The sequence below is a fragment of the Eucalyptus grandis genome, chromosome 2 (genome assembly GCF_016545825.1).
Source record: "Eucalyptus grandis isolate ANBG69807.140 chromosome 2, ASM1654582v1, whole genome shotgun sequence".
In the NCBI taxonomy this organism is placed as follows: Eukaryota; Viridiplantae; Streptophyta; class Magnoliopsida; order Myrtales; family Myrtaceae; genus Eucalyptus; species Eucalyptus grandis.
The window spans coordinates 43,421,051-43,439,222 of NC_052613.1; the positions used below are offsets into that span (position 1 = coordinate 43,421,051).

At 39.4% G+C, this 18,172-nt stretch overlaps 2 protein-coding genes across 2 annotated transcripts; both read right to left on the minus strand.

Annotated features, from left to right (window-relative positions):
• Positions 1–5,655: 5,655 nt before the first annotated feature.
• LOC104432990 (NADH dehydrogenase [ubiquinone] 1 beta subcomplex subunit 7) lies at positions 5,656–9,591 on the minus strand. Its single transcript, XM_010045597.3, has 2 exons — positions 9,103–9,591; positions 5,656–5,967 (listed from the first exon to the last, which is right to left on the minus strand). Exon 1 carries the CDS (start codon positions 9,463–9,465, stop codon positions 9,145–9,147), a length of 321 nt encoding a protein of 106 aa, XP_010043899.1. The 5' UTR covers positions 9,466–9,591; the 3' UTR covers positions 5,656–5,967; positions 9,103–9,144.
• A 1,381-nt stretch (positions 9,592–10,972) lies between these two features.
• On the minus strand, positions 10,973–17,119 carry LOC104432989 (protein NRT1/ PTR FAMILY 8.3). The gene is made up of 5 exons (XM_010045596.3): positions 16,942–17,119; positions 15,187–15,292; positions 14,883–15,100; positions 12,556–13,112; positions 10,973–12,039 (listed from the first exon to the last, which is right to left on the minus strand). The coding sequence occupies exons 1-5, from the start codon at positions 16,990–16,992 to the stop codon at positions 11,217–11,219; spliced, it is 1,755 nt and encodes a 584-aa protein (XP_010043898.2). The 5' UTR covers positions 16,993–17,119; the 3' UTR covers positions 10,973–11,216.
• Between the last annotated feature and the right edge of the window lie 1,053 nt (positions 17,120–18,172).

Below are 18,172 nucleotides of genomic sequence, written 5' to 3' on the forward strand. Positions count from 1 at the left end.
TTTGTCCCGAGAAGGCCACGTAAATTGCTGCTTGGATCAATAATTGAGGAGGAGGGCCCCTTCTCCGTTTGACTTTTCTTGATCCTAGGGATCGAATTAGGTGGAAATGATTGAGTCGCTCCTTCGCTTTCTCTTTGCTCATACACCATGCAAAATGGCCGGCGACCTTTTCAATTTTATTTAAAAACCCCGGTTTATCAACTAACGTGTTTCCCACTGCATTAGAGAAGAATCCCGTAAGAAATCACTAAGAATTTTGATTTTACGAATTTTTATTAGGTGATCTGATGAGTTTGAAGAATATGTCGTCATCGTTTCCGATGAGTGAGTTCATCCACGAGTTCATCCACGATGAGAAATTTGTTTTGCATTCTCAGCCTCCGTACTTGACATCGATTGATTGTTCTTTACTATAGTACGACGTTGATTTGATACGTATTGCCACATCCCTAAAATAAAGGTCGTGTAGAAAGATCACTTCGTTGTAGAGCAACCTTCACTCCGCTCATAAAAATAATTATCTAAATTTATTATATAGTTAATCAAATCAATTCTTAATTTTTTAATTTAATTTATTTTGTCCCAACATTTTTAATGATTTTTCAATATAATCATTCTAACTAATATTGATAGGAAATTACTAATGTACATATAGGTTATTCTATGTGACTCGATTGACTGTTATAGATAATTTTTATAATTTTTTGAATTTTTTCTATTGCGATTGGCAGAGGGAATCATGAAAAGAAGAAAATAAAAAGGAAACAAAAGAAAATGAAAAAAAAAAGTTAAGAAAACTTTTAAATTTTTTCTAAAGATCTTCAATGTTGATGATTTTTAGCCAAAGTTGATTAGAAGGATCGCATTGAAAATTGTCGAAATGTTTAAAACTAAATCGACTAAATTGAAGATTTTTAAATAGAATTGGAAGTTGTATAATAAGTTTGAGATTTTTTGGACAATTGAAACAAAAGAAAATGAGAGATTAATGAAGTCGGTTGTTGCACTGTAAATACAATTAGGAAATTTCACAAAGTTCGGTTTTTAAATTGAAAGTGAGTGGTTTACTTGCTTCTTTATATCCCTTTTCTTTGGCCAAGTTTTCGTTCCTCTCTTCAAATTATATTGCATTAGAATATTAGAGTAATTTATAGATAAGGGCAAACTAGGAAAATTAAAAGTGGGACAAAAGCCGATTCCAACTTTGTACATAGGAGATCAAAACTCAAGTTTGTCATACACAATTATATAAGTGGAAGTACGTGAAATCATGCCAAGATCATAAGAAAGCTTCAACAATTGTTTATTTGCCGGGTGATGGCTATAGATATATGAACTTTTATTATAGTATTTGCTGATATAATATAAATCTTTTTACACGAGCATCATTCGAATAGACATGTTAACTTATTTATGGAATGATTTTTTTTTTTAAAATAAAAACTGTACATCAGTATTCAAAACCCCGCTTTTCTAATAATTTTTCGCGCACCATTTTTTCGGAAGGAAATCCCTAAAATTGTATGGATTGTTGGAAGTAATTCAATCATTTCATGTGTGGATTTTACTTATTAATCATTCCACTATTCAATAAAACGATTCTGGCTAGACTTTTCAATATATTACCCAGCATCTCTCAAATGCATGTTAAATAGGGCCCCAACGTCTCAGCTAACTGCTACCAAGGCCGTACGTTAAATTAATAGAAACATTGACTATCTACGCATTCACACGCAAGCGAAGAAGGACTTGATTTTCCTGGATGTTTGGCCCTGGACAGTGAATCTCCACATCCGCTTTCCAACCTGGATGCCATTCTCGAAGTCCTTAGCACATATAGAAAAAACAACCCAACATATGAGATCCGAAAACAGCATACGATATAGTGCAATATTCCACGGGAAAGACCACCCCGTCTTCAATGGAAACGAGCGAGAAACTCACCAGGAAAGATCCCCCCTTCTTCGGGCTACAATTATAAAATGACCGACGACCCTTGTGGGCGACTCGGTCGTCAACTCATTAAAGAAAGCTAGGAGAAAAAATTGGCCGAGGAGAGAGAGAATTTGTGAAAGGGACACGAGTTAAAGGTGGGAAAGAGTCTTGCCAATAATGCAAGCGGGGGGGGCGAGTCAAACATCGCACCTTAAGCACGATTTGACCGTAGGCGGAGTTTCCTGCAGCCCTCATATGACGCAGCTGGCGATGGATTATTATAGTGATCAGTCAAGATAAGAATGATTTGCTGCGTGATAGCATGTGCGGAGGGTTAAGATAAACAGCGAATGAGTGGAGGAGAGAGGGCGAGTTCAGTGGGAGGGAAGCCTCTCGTTCTCTTTTGCATGGAAATCATGCACCAAAGACAAAAAGTAGAGAGAGAGAGAGAGAGATCGTGCATGGACTAAGGAGCATGAAATGTGGACTTTTTATGTCAATCTAGGGTTCTTCTTTTCCTTAAAATAATACGAAGATAAACATTCTCTAAAGCATGGTCTTCCACTTTAGTGGAGGGAATATACATAAATAAAAACGATGATTGGTGGGTGTCGGCCCCGCCTGTTCTGACTATTCTTCCCCCCCTCCCAAAAAAAAACAAAACCCCCCTTCCTCTCCGGAACTTTCTTTGATTGGAATTAGGTTTAATTTGAACATTTGAAAAGGGTGGATCGTGTTTTGTTCCTTGTCCGAAACTGTGAATTCCTCTTATTTGCAATTTTGTGGTTTGCCCGCACGTAATCAGACATGCGAGGCCAGAATTTTTGGCTAAGTAATAATAAGATTATATGAGGAATTGAGGTGTGAAGATGTCACGTTCTGCGTCTGACACGTGCACAATGAATTCAGGCTACCAAATACGCACATTATGGGACATGATCTTCTAGAAAAAGGGGGGCGTCCAAAATCAATGTTAGGTAACTTTTGAATCTCCCGCATTTTTGGGTTTTCCCAAAGTTTTGGTTAAACCCTAAAGGCCGCTTAAATTAAACGTTTACGTTTGAGAGCAGGTGAAATGTTGTGGTGGTCATGGTTGTCGTCACGAAAAATCATCGACTCATTACGGGTAGAATTGAAAGTGCTCACGGATCGCTTCATTAAGTGGAATACCTCTTGATGACTTCGTTCATAATAAGATCGATTATAATTTTGAATATTACGAATGCTTATCCGGGTATAATATTTAAAAATATCAAACTACAACATCATTTTAGACGGCGTTCACAGAATTCTTCGTATCGTCTTTTAAAATGCCTGTCTTAATTTACAATGATTTCAATTAAGGACAAAAACTTTAGGGTAGAGTTGGCGCCTGTTGATCAGCAAATCTATTGGTTGACTTGTAACCAGTTGATGTTGGCGGATATGGTTCAAGTAGTTGTGCAAAATGGTGTTAGAACCATGGAGCGTCATGTTGTGAGGTCCGTTTGGTAGAAGCTGCGATAACAGAGCCAAAAATAGATTTGAAGTTCGTTCGGTACCGGATTGGAGACCTGGTCGAAATGTCAATGATCATTGAGTACACAGTTCGGTACTCGCTTCACTTATCCAATTTCTCAGTTTTTAAGGGCGTACATAGGTCCATCATTCTATTTTTGTTCCAGAATAATTTTTTTATTCCAGAATTGTTTCTGGAATATAAATCTTTTTGGTGACGCAATTTTATTTTATTTTTTTATTTTCGAAACAAATTTTTTGTCCATAAATAAATTTGGAACAAAAAAATCATTTCTCATTCTATCTACTAGTTAGAGAAATTTAATATTCTAACTACAAAAAAATTCCAGGGAATAGAAAATATAAATGTGTTTGGTAAAAAATTTTTCAATATTTTTATTATCGACGAAACAAAAATTTAGGCCACCGCGAGGATTGTGTTGATTAGAAATTCATCTAAAAATAGCCAAAAAAAATATATTTCTCTTCCCAAAATTAATTTTTGTCTAGAATAATTATCATTCACGCTTAGTTAAATAATAGGCCATGTGGAGCCACTGGCCCTTGGGCTCAACCGACCTGAAGCACCCAACTTGTTCCACCCTGGGCAAGTTCCTCATTGACTTTCGATATGTACAGTCATGTGCATTTGAATAAACTCTAAGTCATGATAAATAAAACCAGAACTTTTAAAGGCTGTTCGTATAACTACGGTTACCATGTTGTGTAGTATCGTAATCCGTAAGGTCGGTAATGCATAATTCAACGCCACAACGCATTAAAGCCGAGTGAAACAACTTCCCAAAAGCTGTCGCAAGCCATAGCGGGTTCGAAGGTGACGTAGCTATTAGATGTTTGCCACAAATTCTTATAAAAGTGGCTACGGCAATCCGTTTGGCAGCATGAACTTGACCGTGTTTCTATCAAAAATTGAGGGGAAGGACCCTACGCTAAAGCCATCATATTTGGACGAGAAGGGTCAGCCATCTTGATCACAAACAGAGGGTAGCTTGGTTGAGCCGAAAACTTTAACATGCCTCCTAAAACACCAACTTTGCCACCAGTCTTACCGCTGCTCCTTCCACCATCACCGATCCGAACCACCAGTCCTCCACAAGCTACTGGTACTGCTACAATCTCCAGTTTACTCCACTACCGGCAGTCTTGCCAGCTCTACTTCAATCACCTCCACCTCCACCTCCACCGCCAACTCCAGTAAAGTGCGCTTTTAAATCACAGTCGCAGGCACCGTCATTACCTCCAATATCCATTACCCCACCACCACCACCTCTAACAATGTTGTACTGCCACTCCAACTCTTCCTTCACGGCCACCTCCGATTGCACCACGAAGACCTCCACAAGACCATCTCCATCTGCCAACCACCATCCCTGTTCTGCCACCACATTCTCCTCCTAACCCCGCAACCACCATGCTCCATGTTGACCTTCTATTTCCACCTTCACCTCCACAAAAACCTTATCTCGCTACCTCCACTACCACCACCAACTTCAAAGTCAGAGTAGTACCACCATAGCTTTTCCAAATGCTACATTCACCATCACAGCTACTACTGCCAGCAGCTTAATTTAACATTTCACACTGCCAGCTATAATCTCAGTGAAGATGTAACTATGGGTAAGTGAAAAAAGATCGCACCCCAGGGCTAACATATGTCCAACCAAATTTAAAGCAGCAAATTTCCATTCTGTTCTATTAAATCAGAGTGTCAAAGAACAGGCTAGTACCTCAGCGCTTAAAGAATGTTAAGATTATAACACTTATAATAGCATCATCCTGTTAACCCAAAGATATAAACTAAATGAAGAGATTGAGATTTAATATTTCATTACTTTTGGAAATATTGCAGACCATGTTATGCAATGAATTTCCCATCAAATTTTTGTTTTCTCTAAGTATGACAATCATACAGCCTAGTCTGTCAAATTCTTGGAAACAATTATGCTTGTTAGCCCATCAAATTCTCAAAATCTTTATCTGTTACTTTAGTGCAACATTTTAGCTTGACGATATACTAACATCTACCTTAATAGTATAACTGTCACTGATCAGCATCATGCTATAAAATGGGAACTAGCATGATCTGGTATGACTGACTTTGTCAAACCAAGTTATTTTGACGGGAGAAAACAAGCCTCACTGAAACTGAGCTGTTGGAGATGGGAATTTATTCTCACCTTCCTTAACTAAGCAACACAAAACTAATCAAATATGAGATACCCAGATACCATTGTCACCTTAGCGGAGACACAAGACAACCAAGTCTTCCAAATATTATTTCCATGGAGGTCCAGAAAGACAAAATGCTGACCCCAAGAAAAGACTCCAACCAGTTAATGTACAATCGCAATTAATTTTCCTTTTATTCCACAACTTGAGACAAAAGTAGCAAAACTCAGAGAGGATGAAGGTACCAATATTCCTTGCAATTATGCTCAAGCATATTAGTCTCAACGAACAATGATTAGATAAACGAAGTAGCTTTTCCACCAAAAGCATCCATGCTCGAACTCCCTGCAAAGTTACAACCGGCATCAGAAACAGAATCCAGAGATTTGCAGTTAATGTATTTCAAATCCTTTCAGCTTAAGAATCAATCCGATGGAAGAGATGCTCTACAATTGCTAACAGAGACACCATGTAAAAGCATCCACGATGAAGAATACAAATCGGAATACCTGATTATTGAAAGGGTGAACAAGATGCTTGAAATAAGTGACCACAGAATAAAATTAGCAAGGGCAAGCATCAATTTGTAAACCCAATTATTCATACACTAACTTGACATTTTTGTTATTGGATAAAATTGATTCATTATGCCAACCTATTCTAAACTGTCTCTACATTCCAAATGCCCTCTTGATATCTTTTCCTGTAGCATTTTTATCTCTTTCATTAATAATAACTTCCCAAAGCATCCCTTCAGATGCATAAATCTTCACTAGAACATTACGATTATTTTCTCGGTGCACAAACAAATTAGCTTCAGGAGAACAATGAAATAATCAGTACAAATAAAAATAAAAAAATAAAACACCAACCACCACCACCACTAATAACGCAAAATGTAGTTTCGGAAGAACAAGCGGCAGACCTTGCAAAACTCAAGTTGTTGATCAAATACGACAGTAGACCATCATTGCAAACTTACAATGATGGTCTACTGTTGGATTATCGCCCAAATAGAAAAAAATAACATAATCACAAAAAGGTAAGAAAAATGCAATATACGAACCTCTCAAGTGAAGTAACCAATTGTGAGTATTAATATATTCAGGCAATATTGATAAATATCCATTCAAGCACCAAACTGACTAAAATGTTAAGCATCTCCAGCTTCAAACAAACTTTTCGTGCATGTGTGCACATTTGGACCCAGAGAGAGAGAGAGAGAGAGAGTGAAGCACTTAATATCTTTGTAGCTCTGCAATTAGATGATGCATTTAATTAGACTTAAGACATCATTATACATGAAGACAGCTTTATCATAATAGCACTTTAGCAAACATAAGTATATGAGATTTTTTTCTCCTATGAAATTGTCAAATGTGATTGTCAAGATGGAATATCCAATTTATTAAAAAGTTCTAAGAAAACTAAACTTACAATATTTATCCCATCTTGTTTGACACCTACACTAATTAACTATATATTCTAAGGGAATAAAACATCCCAATCATTATCGTTTATAAGTAAAATGATATAATCCTACTACTAATATGCATGGGCTGATAATGAGAGACATTGGGACTGAATTCCACGTGAAAAACAAACAGTCACTGAATAAAACTAGATGAACAAATGCCTCAAGCTTTGTCACCAACCATCTCTACTTATTACTCATGCTACATCAGGCGAAGAGGAATCAGAGAAATGTATGATAAGCAAATGAATTGCAACAAATCACAAGGCAAGGTGAATCTTAGGTTATAACAATATAAAGCAAAGAGGTTTATCAAAATCATCCAAAGCAAAGAAAATCTTCCTTCACAATCTACATTATAGTGGAAACTTGCTTTCAAAGAGCCATCTATCTACAAAAGCATGTTTACCATGGAGGTGTAGAAAATCCTAATGCAAATGTGCTCCATCCTTATCCAACTATAAACCTTAACATGCAAGCTAAGTAGGACTAATATTCGTGAAAGTGCTTTCGACCAGTCCTGAGTTCAGTATAAGTGCCATAAGAAGTAATCCCAAAGACAGGACAAGTGACCCTTTTTATCAGGTAGAGATCTATCTACAGAAGGACAAATTTTCAATTGGATTAAATAAAAGGAACTGCAGTGACAGATAAAGAACTTATCATAGAAGAGAAAGAGAACTTATTATATATCCAAAAAGATGTTCCAGTGAATAAGAAACAGAAATAGAGAAATACGAAAAGAACAGTGAGGAAGAAAACTAACTAGAATGGGATACAAAAGCCATTGATCTACAAAAGCTTCCATTCAAAAAGGGTTGTAAATGGCATAAGGGTTAACTTCAGTAAGTGCAGTCCGCACTTAACTCTATTGGAAATTTGCTTCTGTTTCTCTCTGGTCAAGGTGTTCCAAATTGTGTCCATCCATATAGCAATGAATAATTCTTATTGCCATACATATATGCATAAAAATGCCAGAGTTTTGGCAAATCCAGTACTTGAGATCACCAACGATAACATAAGCCATGAAGAATGCAAGGCCTAGCCAAACCATTACCAAATGAAATATGATACTATATAGTGGTAAGACCAATCGAAGGCTGTTTTGTATAGCAATGAGCACAAACTTCATCGCAGCATTTCATCAAAAAAAAAAAAAAAAACTTCATCACAGCATTAATCTGCTAAGAGCGATCTATTGTGTTTGCATGTGAAAAATTGAAGATGAACTCCTGATATTGTTAATATGCACATTACAAATAATCGCCAATAATAAGCATGAGAATGGGTCCTAAGACATGGGAAGACAGCAAAGGAAGAAAAAGAATCAGCATCAGCAGCGGCACACCCAGGCCGCCCAATCAATGAGGGGGTGGAAAAGAACACTTCAAACTCTCCAGAGGTTCATTCTAAAACACAAACCAAAGAAGAACTCAGCAAAAGAGAAGCCTCCCTTGACAAATGTGGGTTCAGATTGAAGACACTGTTAGAAGCTCGTAAGGTTGGGATGGCAAACACTGACCAGAGGTGATCCACAATGGCAACTTAAATAGACAATGGATGGACACATTAATTGGGATAGTTCATCAATTCCACCTTCAACCTTATGTTGCACAATAAGCCATTCCCCATTCTCCAACAAGTTCGAATTTTGACAACCGGCAATGGATGTACGCTAGTTCCTCATTAGGAATAGCGACCAATCTACAATCCCATAAGCACGTCCACCACGAAATCTCCTAATCTCGACGAACAAACCCTAGAAAAGAACCACTCACCCTCTAAATCCCAACGAGCACAATCTCACAATCAGACACAATATCGTTGCCGCTCACCACCCACAATCAATAACCCACAAACCAAACATCATCGAAGACGGCGGAAAGCGGCAATTAACAAGCGGAAATCCCAATGCAACAGCGGAAAGAACGAAACCCAAATCTCCCGGCGCGGAGAAAAGTCACGGCAACCAGAAAACTCCCCAGAAGAAGGGGGAAAAAACTGACCTTTGAGAAGAAGAAAGAAATGAAGGAGGAGGAGGAGGAGCTCTAAGCGTTGGCGGGCTTGGGGATGAGGGGGACGGCGGGCTGCTGGAGGCCGCCCGGGTGGTGCTGCTTGAGGCGGGACTCCTGCTCCTGGCGGATCTTCTGCATCTTGAGCATGCGCTCCATGACGAGCTCGTACTCGCACTTCTCGTAGGAGTGGCGCTCCCCCTCGCACTTCCAGGGGAGGTAGTACTCGGCCTGGCGGCACTTGTTGAGCGGGATCAGGAGGTGGGCGCACTGGTCCCGGTACGCCAGCGGCACCCGCGCCTCCACCATCTCCTCCTGCGTCGCGATCATCTTCTTCGACGACCCTTCCACCTCCATCTCCCTCTCTCCTCTCTCTCTCTCTCTCTCTCTGTCACCGTCTTCTTCGGCTTCTGCTGTGCGTCGCGCTGCAACTGCGACCCGTCTCGTTCTTTTGCGGGTCGGGTGCGATCGGGTTCGAGGAGGAAGGGTGGGAGCCGTGAATATGGGTCTTCGACTTTTCACTGTTTGGACTGACTTAACACCTTAAAATATATACACATATAATATATAAGGTGGATATTATCAAAATTCTCAAACCAATATATTCGTGATAAATTTACCTCAAATTAATTGTTTGATCACGATAAATTTCAAACTGATATACCCGTGACTAATTTAGCCTCTATCAATTTTTGTTAAATTTTATTAGTAAATTATAGAGTTGGATATTATGGTCTCGTTTGATTTGGCATTTGGAATGAGCTTTTGGGCTCTAAAAGAGTTTGGCCAAATGCAAACACATTTGGTTCAATATTTTGGATGACTTTGACAAAATGCAATTGCATTTTCAAATAGTTTTAAGAGTCTTTAGCCTAATGTAGCTCTGAAGGTATTTTGGGAAGTTGCATCTTTAGAATGCAAGTTCCATGGTACTATTCATCTTTTTTAGAGAAATGAATGGAGGTCAATGATCACTGGCCAAGGAGTTGCCCACGCCGGCGATTGTTGCCTAAGGCATCGCCCGACCCTGACGACCATTGCATGGGGGTTGTGGCCATTCGGCAACCGCCTCCTGAGATCGCGCGACCTCAGGCCATGGTCATCGGACCTCAGGTGATGCTTGGGTCCCTCGATCCAAGTGATGGCCACGCGACCTAGGCGATGGTGGCCTGGGTTGTGAACCTTAGGCGATCGTCGCCTAAGGTCTAGGGGCAATAGACAACCGACACCTGAGGTCTGGCGACAACATGTGACTGCCGCCCGGGTCGCACGAACCCAGGTGACCATTGCTTGAGGTCGCCAATCTAGGTGGCCGCTTGGGTCACGACCCCACATGTCGCTTGAGGTCCAACGACCTCAAGCGAGGTTGTTCGAGGCCAAATCAATCGGATTCTCAATTGGAATTTAGGCAGAGTTTTATTTAAAGCAGATCTAAACCACATCATATAAGTGACATCCTCTGATTAAAAGGAAATATGAAGAAAAATGAAATTGCATTATTTTTGATTTATAATATAGGTATATCCAACGTTTCGAGGACTTTTACATAATATGAAAGTATAAACTAAGAATATAAATCCGCTCTGCTTTCCTCAATGTCGAAACCTGCACCATTGGCTTGATGTTGAAAAAGCGAGCGAGCCATTAGCATTGGTTGGATATTTTAGTGAGAGTAGAGTGCTTCTCTTTTCTTCATTTACTCATATTTCTTTACGTAGTTTCTGCGAAATTTAAATTAACATGCCCTTAATGTCCACTGTACAATATGAAAGAATCATCTCATTTAGAGATGTCTATAATTATGCATCTAATCATAAAGGGTCATCGTTTAATTATGCATCTACTCATATATCTGTTTCCAAACTATGGGAAATTGTGCAACACGCTAAAAATATATTTCTGCTTCAATAAACATTATGTAGTTATGGTCCAGAAGTAAATCCTTCTGAGTTCTTATAATACAGAATGAGGAAGCACATTCCCAGTAGAACTGCCCGCCTTCGCTTTATATACACCTCCATGCAGGCAAACACCCAAAAAAAAAGTGAAAATCTTTGCCAACACCCAATCCTTTTGTATGAAATTCACTGGACAATCTGATCAAACCCTCAAGTGGCCTTCTTCCGTTTATACTTCATGGCACAGACGATGTAGACGAGCAAGTTCAGGAAGCTGAGCCCGGCTAGAAGCCAGAAGAAGTAGTCAAGGTGGCCCTCGTTCAGGTTATCGGGTATCCATCCGACCTGCCCGTCTTGGGTCGTGACATACGTCACGATCGTCAGGATCAAGGAGCTAAGGTAATTCCCTAGAGAAGTAGTCAAGAGCGACAGCGCGCTGCATAAGCTCCGCATGGCGTCTGGAGATTGGTCATAGAAGAACTCGAGCTGCCCGATGAAAGTGAATATCTCCGCTGCCCCCAGCAAGAAGTACTGTGGCGCTTGCCAAAGGATGCTCATCGGCACGGCGACGTCTTCATCAACCAAGCCGAGTTCTCTAGCAATTTGGAGACGCTTAATCTCTACTATAGCAGCAGCCGACATGCAGAGAACTGATATAAAGAGGCCAATTCCCATCCGCTGCAACTCGGAAAAGCCTCTTTCCTTGCCTGTGAATTTCCTTGCTATTGGAACGATGGCCCGATCGTAGACTGGCACCCAGAAAATCACGCTTATGACATCGAAAGTTGATAGAGATGCTGCAGGAATAGTGAAAGAGCCGATAGTAGTGTCCATCATCTCCCCTTGTTCCACAAACATGGTAGACATCTGCGCATATACAGCAGAAAATACAATTCCTGTGGCCCAGATTGGGAACATACGGATCAAAATCTTCAGCTCCTCCACTTGAGTGACTGTACATAGCCTCCAGGCATTTGAAAAGTCCCCGCTTTTGGTGTCTGCATCAGTGACAACCGCAGCTTTATCGAGGCACCTGTTATTATTGTGGAGATCGTTAGCCCTTTGTCCACATTTCCAGTAGATGATTTATCATCTTCTCTGGCACGATAAGCAGAAAAATATATGGGAAACTACAAAACTTGGTCTTGCATGTAGGTTTGATAATGAGTATGCATGTAAATTTAGAATGGCACACTGAAAACATGAATAGACGTCCAAAATTTGGACACAGAAGTGCAAAGGTATGATTGGGTATTGTTCTTATGACAATTTGGGGGTGTGAATCGAAATCTTCGAGAAACATTTCGTAACTTCTTCAAAGTAGTTGCAAGGCAAGATGTTGACATTGCACACATATTTAAGATGAAGTGTTTCCATAAAAATGTTCACATTTCCATGTCCATGATCACATCTTCTCTCTTGTACTAGGCATCCACTAAGAGTCAAATATATGTATATATGTTATATATATACGAGCAGAAACATTAACTTACCAAATACTAGTTAGAAAACTTGTACCATAAGAAAGAAGAAGAAAAAGACAACTCACTTCAACTCATCGCTGTGTTCTATTTTGCGGCTTCCTTCTATAGCAGAGTTCTTTTCTTGTGTTTCATACAGGAGACTACTGTCCTCAGGGACCTCCACGCTCCACTTATGGAAGGCTGCAACCAAAACCTGACACATCCTTGTGATAGGGCTCCCCCCGGGTTTCTGGAATCGATAGAGAGGCGTGCCTGAAAAGAAACTGGCAATAGCAACTCCCATAAATACTGCAGGAATACCGAATCCTAAGCCCCAACCCATATTGTCTTGAATCCACACTATAAGAGTGCTTGATACAAGAGCACCTATGTTAATGGAAAAATAAAACCAGTTGAAGAAAGACCCTTTCTTCACTCGCTCTCTCGAATCAGTGTCATCAAACTGATCAGCACCGAAAGAGGAAACACATGGCTTGATCCCCCCAGTACCTAGGGCAATCAGATAGAGCCCTAAGAAAAATACTGCATATTGGGCTGCCGTTGCTGAAGGGCAAACAGAGTCCACACATTCTGCAGGCTTCAACCCAGGAACTGTTGCAGAGAGAGTCAATGTACACATACCCTGTAGAAAACGACAAACCAACGTCTTCAATCATAACTGTTTTACTCTTTTTTTGGGCTGAACCCTTAACTGTTTTACATTAGCAAAAGGCGATGAAGAAAAGTTTATGCAAGAAGGTGAACATGGGATGAAAGATGGCAGATTCACTCAGCCTCACTTATTTGCTATCACCTGCAGCATTGGCACATTTTATCATGAACAAGCAACTATTGTCCCAATTAATTATATAAAAAGATGTAAGTAACAGCAAAATTAGCAGCTACCTATTGTTGCAGAGCTCATAAATATTTGAATCATAAGAGGAAACCAGTCTACTTCTTAAAGTCGAAAGCTCCATTTAGTTTTCTGACCTCATAGCATCCAGAAGGAATAATTATGTATTATCGACTCCATAATTAACTCCATCCACACAACTATATCAAGGGCATACTCACATGATTTTAAGCCCACGAACAATTCAGCATCACCCATTCAAACACAAATTAATGCCCTGAGGTAATGAGCTTTCCATTAACCCCAATGGAATGAGGAACTTTTAGAAGATGACATCTAGTAAAATATTATTCACTCACCATGACAACCCAGGAAAAACCTAAAGATCTTTATTTGGAAGCTGATATGATGGAATTATAGTGCAGAAACAGCCTTCTTTTTCAGGCACTCATGTGTGTGAGAGAGAGAGAGAGAGAGACTGCAATGAGCTTCGAGCAGTCGTATGCATTAGCAAAGATGTCCACAAGTTCACAATTTTTTACAGTGAAATGTCACCTCATCAACATAAAACATTGAACGAAAGCAATGGGAAGGCACATAGCCAAAAAGTGGTAACTCACAGAGCAATGCTTAGACCCGACTTGACACTTTCTTAATATAGGTTTAAACATCAACTTCAATGTACTTCCAGCCAAAAATGTGGAAAAGTGTAGTAGCCAATGCTTTAATCCAAAAAATTAATTGTCAACTAGTTGATCAAATATGATGAAAACATGAGAGGAAACTCAGCCGAGCCATATCTAGAATGATTCAAAAAATAAAAAAAATAAAAAAGAAGAAGAAGAAGGAAAAACAATGCTGCAAGCTGCAGCAAAATTCAGCAATTCAAGTATAACACTCAATTAATGGCTTAAGCAAACTAGCGCTCTTTATGCTAGAATTCATTAGGCATGTTGTGGGGTCTGAATAGCAAGCTCTTTCTTCCAAAGCTTGTGGATATTGCCTATAATAAATGATGACATTCCCAGTTATAATTATAGCAAGCACTTAGTCTGGATTCCTAGATAAATTAGCCTTAACATCAGACCGTATATTTATCTTGACTCATCTCCTTTGTCAAAAACAAGAGAGAAAAAGAAAACGCAAAAAACAACGTAGAACTGAAGACCACTAAAAGCATCTCCACACTAAATGGATCCTCTCACATCACTATGCTTTATTTGGCATCAAATCTTCAATAAGATCCAAATACATGGATATTTCCTTAGACTTTCTAAACATAACCATTCACATATCTTCCACTCCTTTAAACCTACATCTCATCCTAGAGGCATATCTTCTCACTGAAAAATCAAAGACCACTCTAAGCAAAGGTGATTTCTATTTATGACCCAGGTAATTAAATAATAAACGAGACAGGGTAAATAGCCAAATAATCCAGTTACTAGAGGGTTGTAATCATGTTACTAGAATAATCTCATTTGATGGCCAACCATTTACAAGGAACAGCATACTGGGGATTCATGAAAGGAGGTTTTGGTTTTAAAACGTGCTCACAATGAAGTATATTGTGGAAAATGCAGCTATTGTCCAATATCTTCCCCAGCAAGCATCGGCTAAAATAGCTCCAATTAGAGGTGTGAGATAGCAAGTTCCTTGCCAAGTGGTAACATTTGTCGCGGCCGATACATTTCCCTCATGTAGTTTGTTGGTGAGGTAAGTAACAAGATTAGTGGCGATTCCATAGTAGGCCAAACGTTCACAACACTCAGTGCCTGCAATTCATTCAACAAATAAGTGGCAATTCCACAGAAACTGAAAGAATCCTTAAGTGGTTGAACAAGGAAAAAAAAAACATTACCTAGGATGAAGGGGCATGCTCTCCAATTTCCAGTGTTGCTTTTCAAGACAGGCTTTCCTTTGACGTCTACAGAACCATCTCCAGTGTACAGTCCATTACTCTGATCCTGGGGTATTACAAAAGATATCCAGAGATGAGAGCAGAGAAAAAGGAATGAGGAAGTGTTTGATGTTCAAGTTGTTTATTTTTCTTTTAATGTCAGAAATCAGTGCTTTGGTTCATGCCATACAATTGTCTGTCTTCAAAGTTGGTATAGTTCAGAGAAATCATGTTGAGAGGGTCCTAAAATATCATACCTAGGAGCCTATTCCAAGTGCAGTGTACCAGCACATTTAAATAAGTCGTCATTTTGTTTAAAAACAAAAAGAAATTTAAGCTTACATCAATTGTATTTCGAGATCTAACCAAGTTTTTCTTTCTTATGCACTTGTAACCAGTACCACAAAACTTGAAATCAAAAGGATGGTATTTTTATTTCAATGTCGAGAGTCCATGAGGCAGCATGTTTTCATTCCTTCCCTCAGGTTCTGCTCAGTTATACAAAATGGCAGATATGAAATATTGCGGTAGCAGGCTTCTTCCCCACGTAGATGCATACAGGTAATAAAGACATTTTTCCTATTAATCTCTGCTAGCAAAAGAGCAAGGTTATTCTATCTCACTCCATAGAATCCAAGATTAATCTTTTAATGTCAGACACATTAACTGATGCTCCTCCCTCTACTTCTTTATCACATTGCCATGAAGTCCCTCCTGTTTCAATGAGGATTATATTAGGTATATACTCTAGTTTGTGACTTGCGTTTGTGCTTACCTGATCCATATATTCCTAGACAATATAGCAATTCAAGAAGCCATGGTTCATGAAAATTGATAAGGTGTCTTGCGTGGGTGAGGTTAAGCCCATTTCAAAATTGACACCTATTAGGTGCACCAGCTTGCCAGTAGCCATTAGTGTTGCTGAGGCCGCAATCTTTTTCTACTGGCAACCTCTATTCGTAAACAGAAAACTTTAAGGCGATTTCAAAATCCCACTCACACCCATATGTGTCTTGGGGACAATCGGGGACAAATGCCACAGTTTGATCCAGATGATGCTAGTGCATTTATTACAAAAATCTTTAAGTGTGGGGTGGGGGTTGAGTTCCTTGAAGCTAAGCGGAATGGTTATTATCTTTGGAATCTTTAAAATGGCAATGGCAACCGAAGTACAAAGTCACTGACTAAATGCCAAATGAGTATGTGGGACTGGCATCATTTTGCAATCCTGATAATCAGGTATATTCTTTTGGTCACATGATATCTTGACTAAGTCATCAAGCCACAACACCTCTACGAAGCAGATTTGAAATTAAAATGCCAGTCAAGAAATCACTGGGTCAACCAGCAGCCAGCCACTGGAGCACAACGAAAAATTAGTGCACACAATTAAGACATAAGATATCAGAGAACAAGAAAGACCACATTCCAGCAGCTTCTGCAACTAGCTAGTCCCATTCAGTAGACAAACAAGAAAAGGGTTCTCAAACACAGGCTAATCCCAACTTGTCGTCAGAGCAGACTCTCAAGTTTCGACCTTTCGGGCAATCCCAGAATCAAAACTTCCACCAAGAAAGCATCAGAACCCCCACTCCTTTTGTGCACACAGAACCCAAAAAAAAAAGAAAAAAAAGAAGAAAAAACCAAATCCAAGGTCTGACAAGATAGAATACAAGATCCAAAGAATAGCAGCAGGGAAGCAGTTGGAAGAGAAACCTGCAACAGCCCAAGTTCTAGCTGCCGCCTCTCTTCCTCCAAAGAACCCATTTCGCTGTGTCTCCGGCAGATTCCGAATCTTCAGGCACACAGACTAAAGATTCAAGGGAAGGAAGTAGGCGCTGGCCCTGCCGGGACCTAACAAGGAAAGAAAGAAAAACGGGGAAAAGAGAATCTCACGCGCCTAAAGTGCCGTGTCACGGTGGCGCACTTTGCTTCTTGGCTGTACGTTTGACGAAATTGTCCGAGATTCCCAGGTCGTTTGGCAGCATTGGGCCCGTATAACAGCTCCAATAGAACTCCACGGTAAGAGGGGACAGTCGTTACGTTACGGTCTTTCCAACGTTCCTCGAAAGCCTTATTACACCTCATCTTTTCTTCATTTTTCCACGTACACACACTTTTTTCCTTTTGGGATTAATAGAACCGAAAATCCTAAATCGATACACTCGTGTTATCTTTGCTTGAACTAATTTTTGTGTCGTAAAAACTCCCAAACTAATACATACTCTCCACATTTATTCCAAACTAGCATATGTGTACCGCATTTGGTCCAAATTAATTATTGTGATACTCATGCCACATTTAGCCAAAAAATCTTAGATTTATTGTAATTTTGGGTAAATGTGGCACAAGTATATTAATTTGAGATAAATGTTGCATAAACATATCGGTTTGGAGTTTTTTATGATATAAAAAATTAATTTAAGGTAACTATGACATGAATATACTAGCTTGAGATTTTTCGTGGCATAAAAATTAATATGGAAAAATATGGCTACCGATTTGGGATTTTTGGTGGTACTAACTTTTCTTTAAAAAAATTTCTACAATTCTCTTTGTAAATAATCACTTAGTAAAAAAAAAAGAAATACATAGCCTTTTTGCGTATAGCCGTGTATCTTTGAGAATGCACACATATCAAAGGCCGAGTTGAGAAGGAAAGGAGTCTCATGTTGAAATGGCGAAATGGTTGAGTCTGCGATGTGAACGATCAGATTCCCTTATGCCTGACTCAAATCTCTAACAACACTCATTCATCGATTGGGTTTCTCCCTCCAATAAACTCGCTTTGACTTCAATCACTCTCCTTGTAAAAATTTACGTTCTATTAATGAGTACTCAAGAGGTATAAATAAGCACTTCATGTAGCTGAAGGCCCCTCATGGTACCTTTGTCTAGAACAGAACATGCCTGAGGTGGCCTTGCAAAAAAACTTTCCTAACCGAGC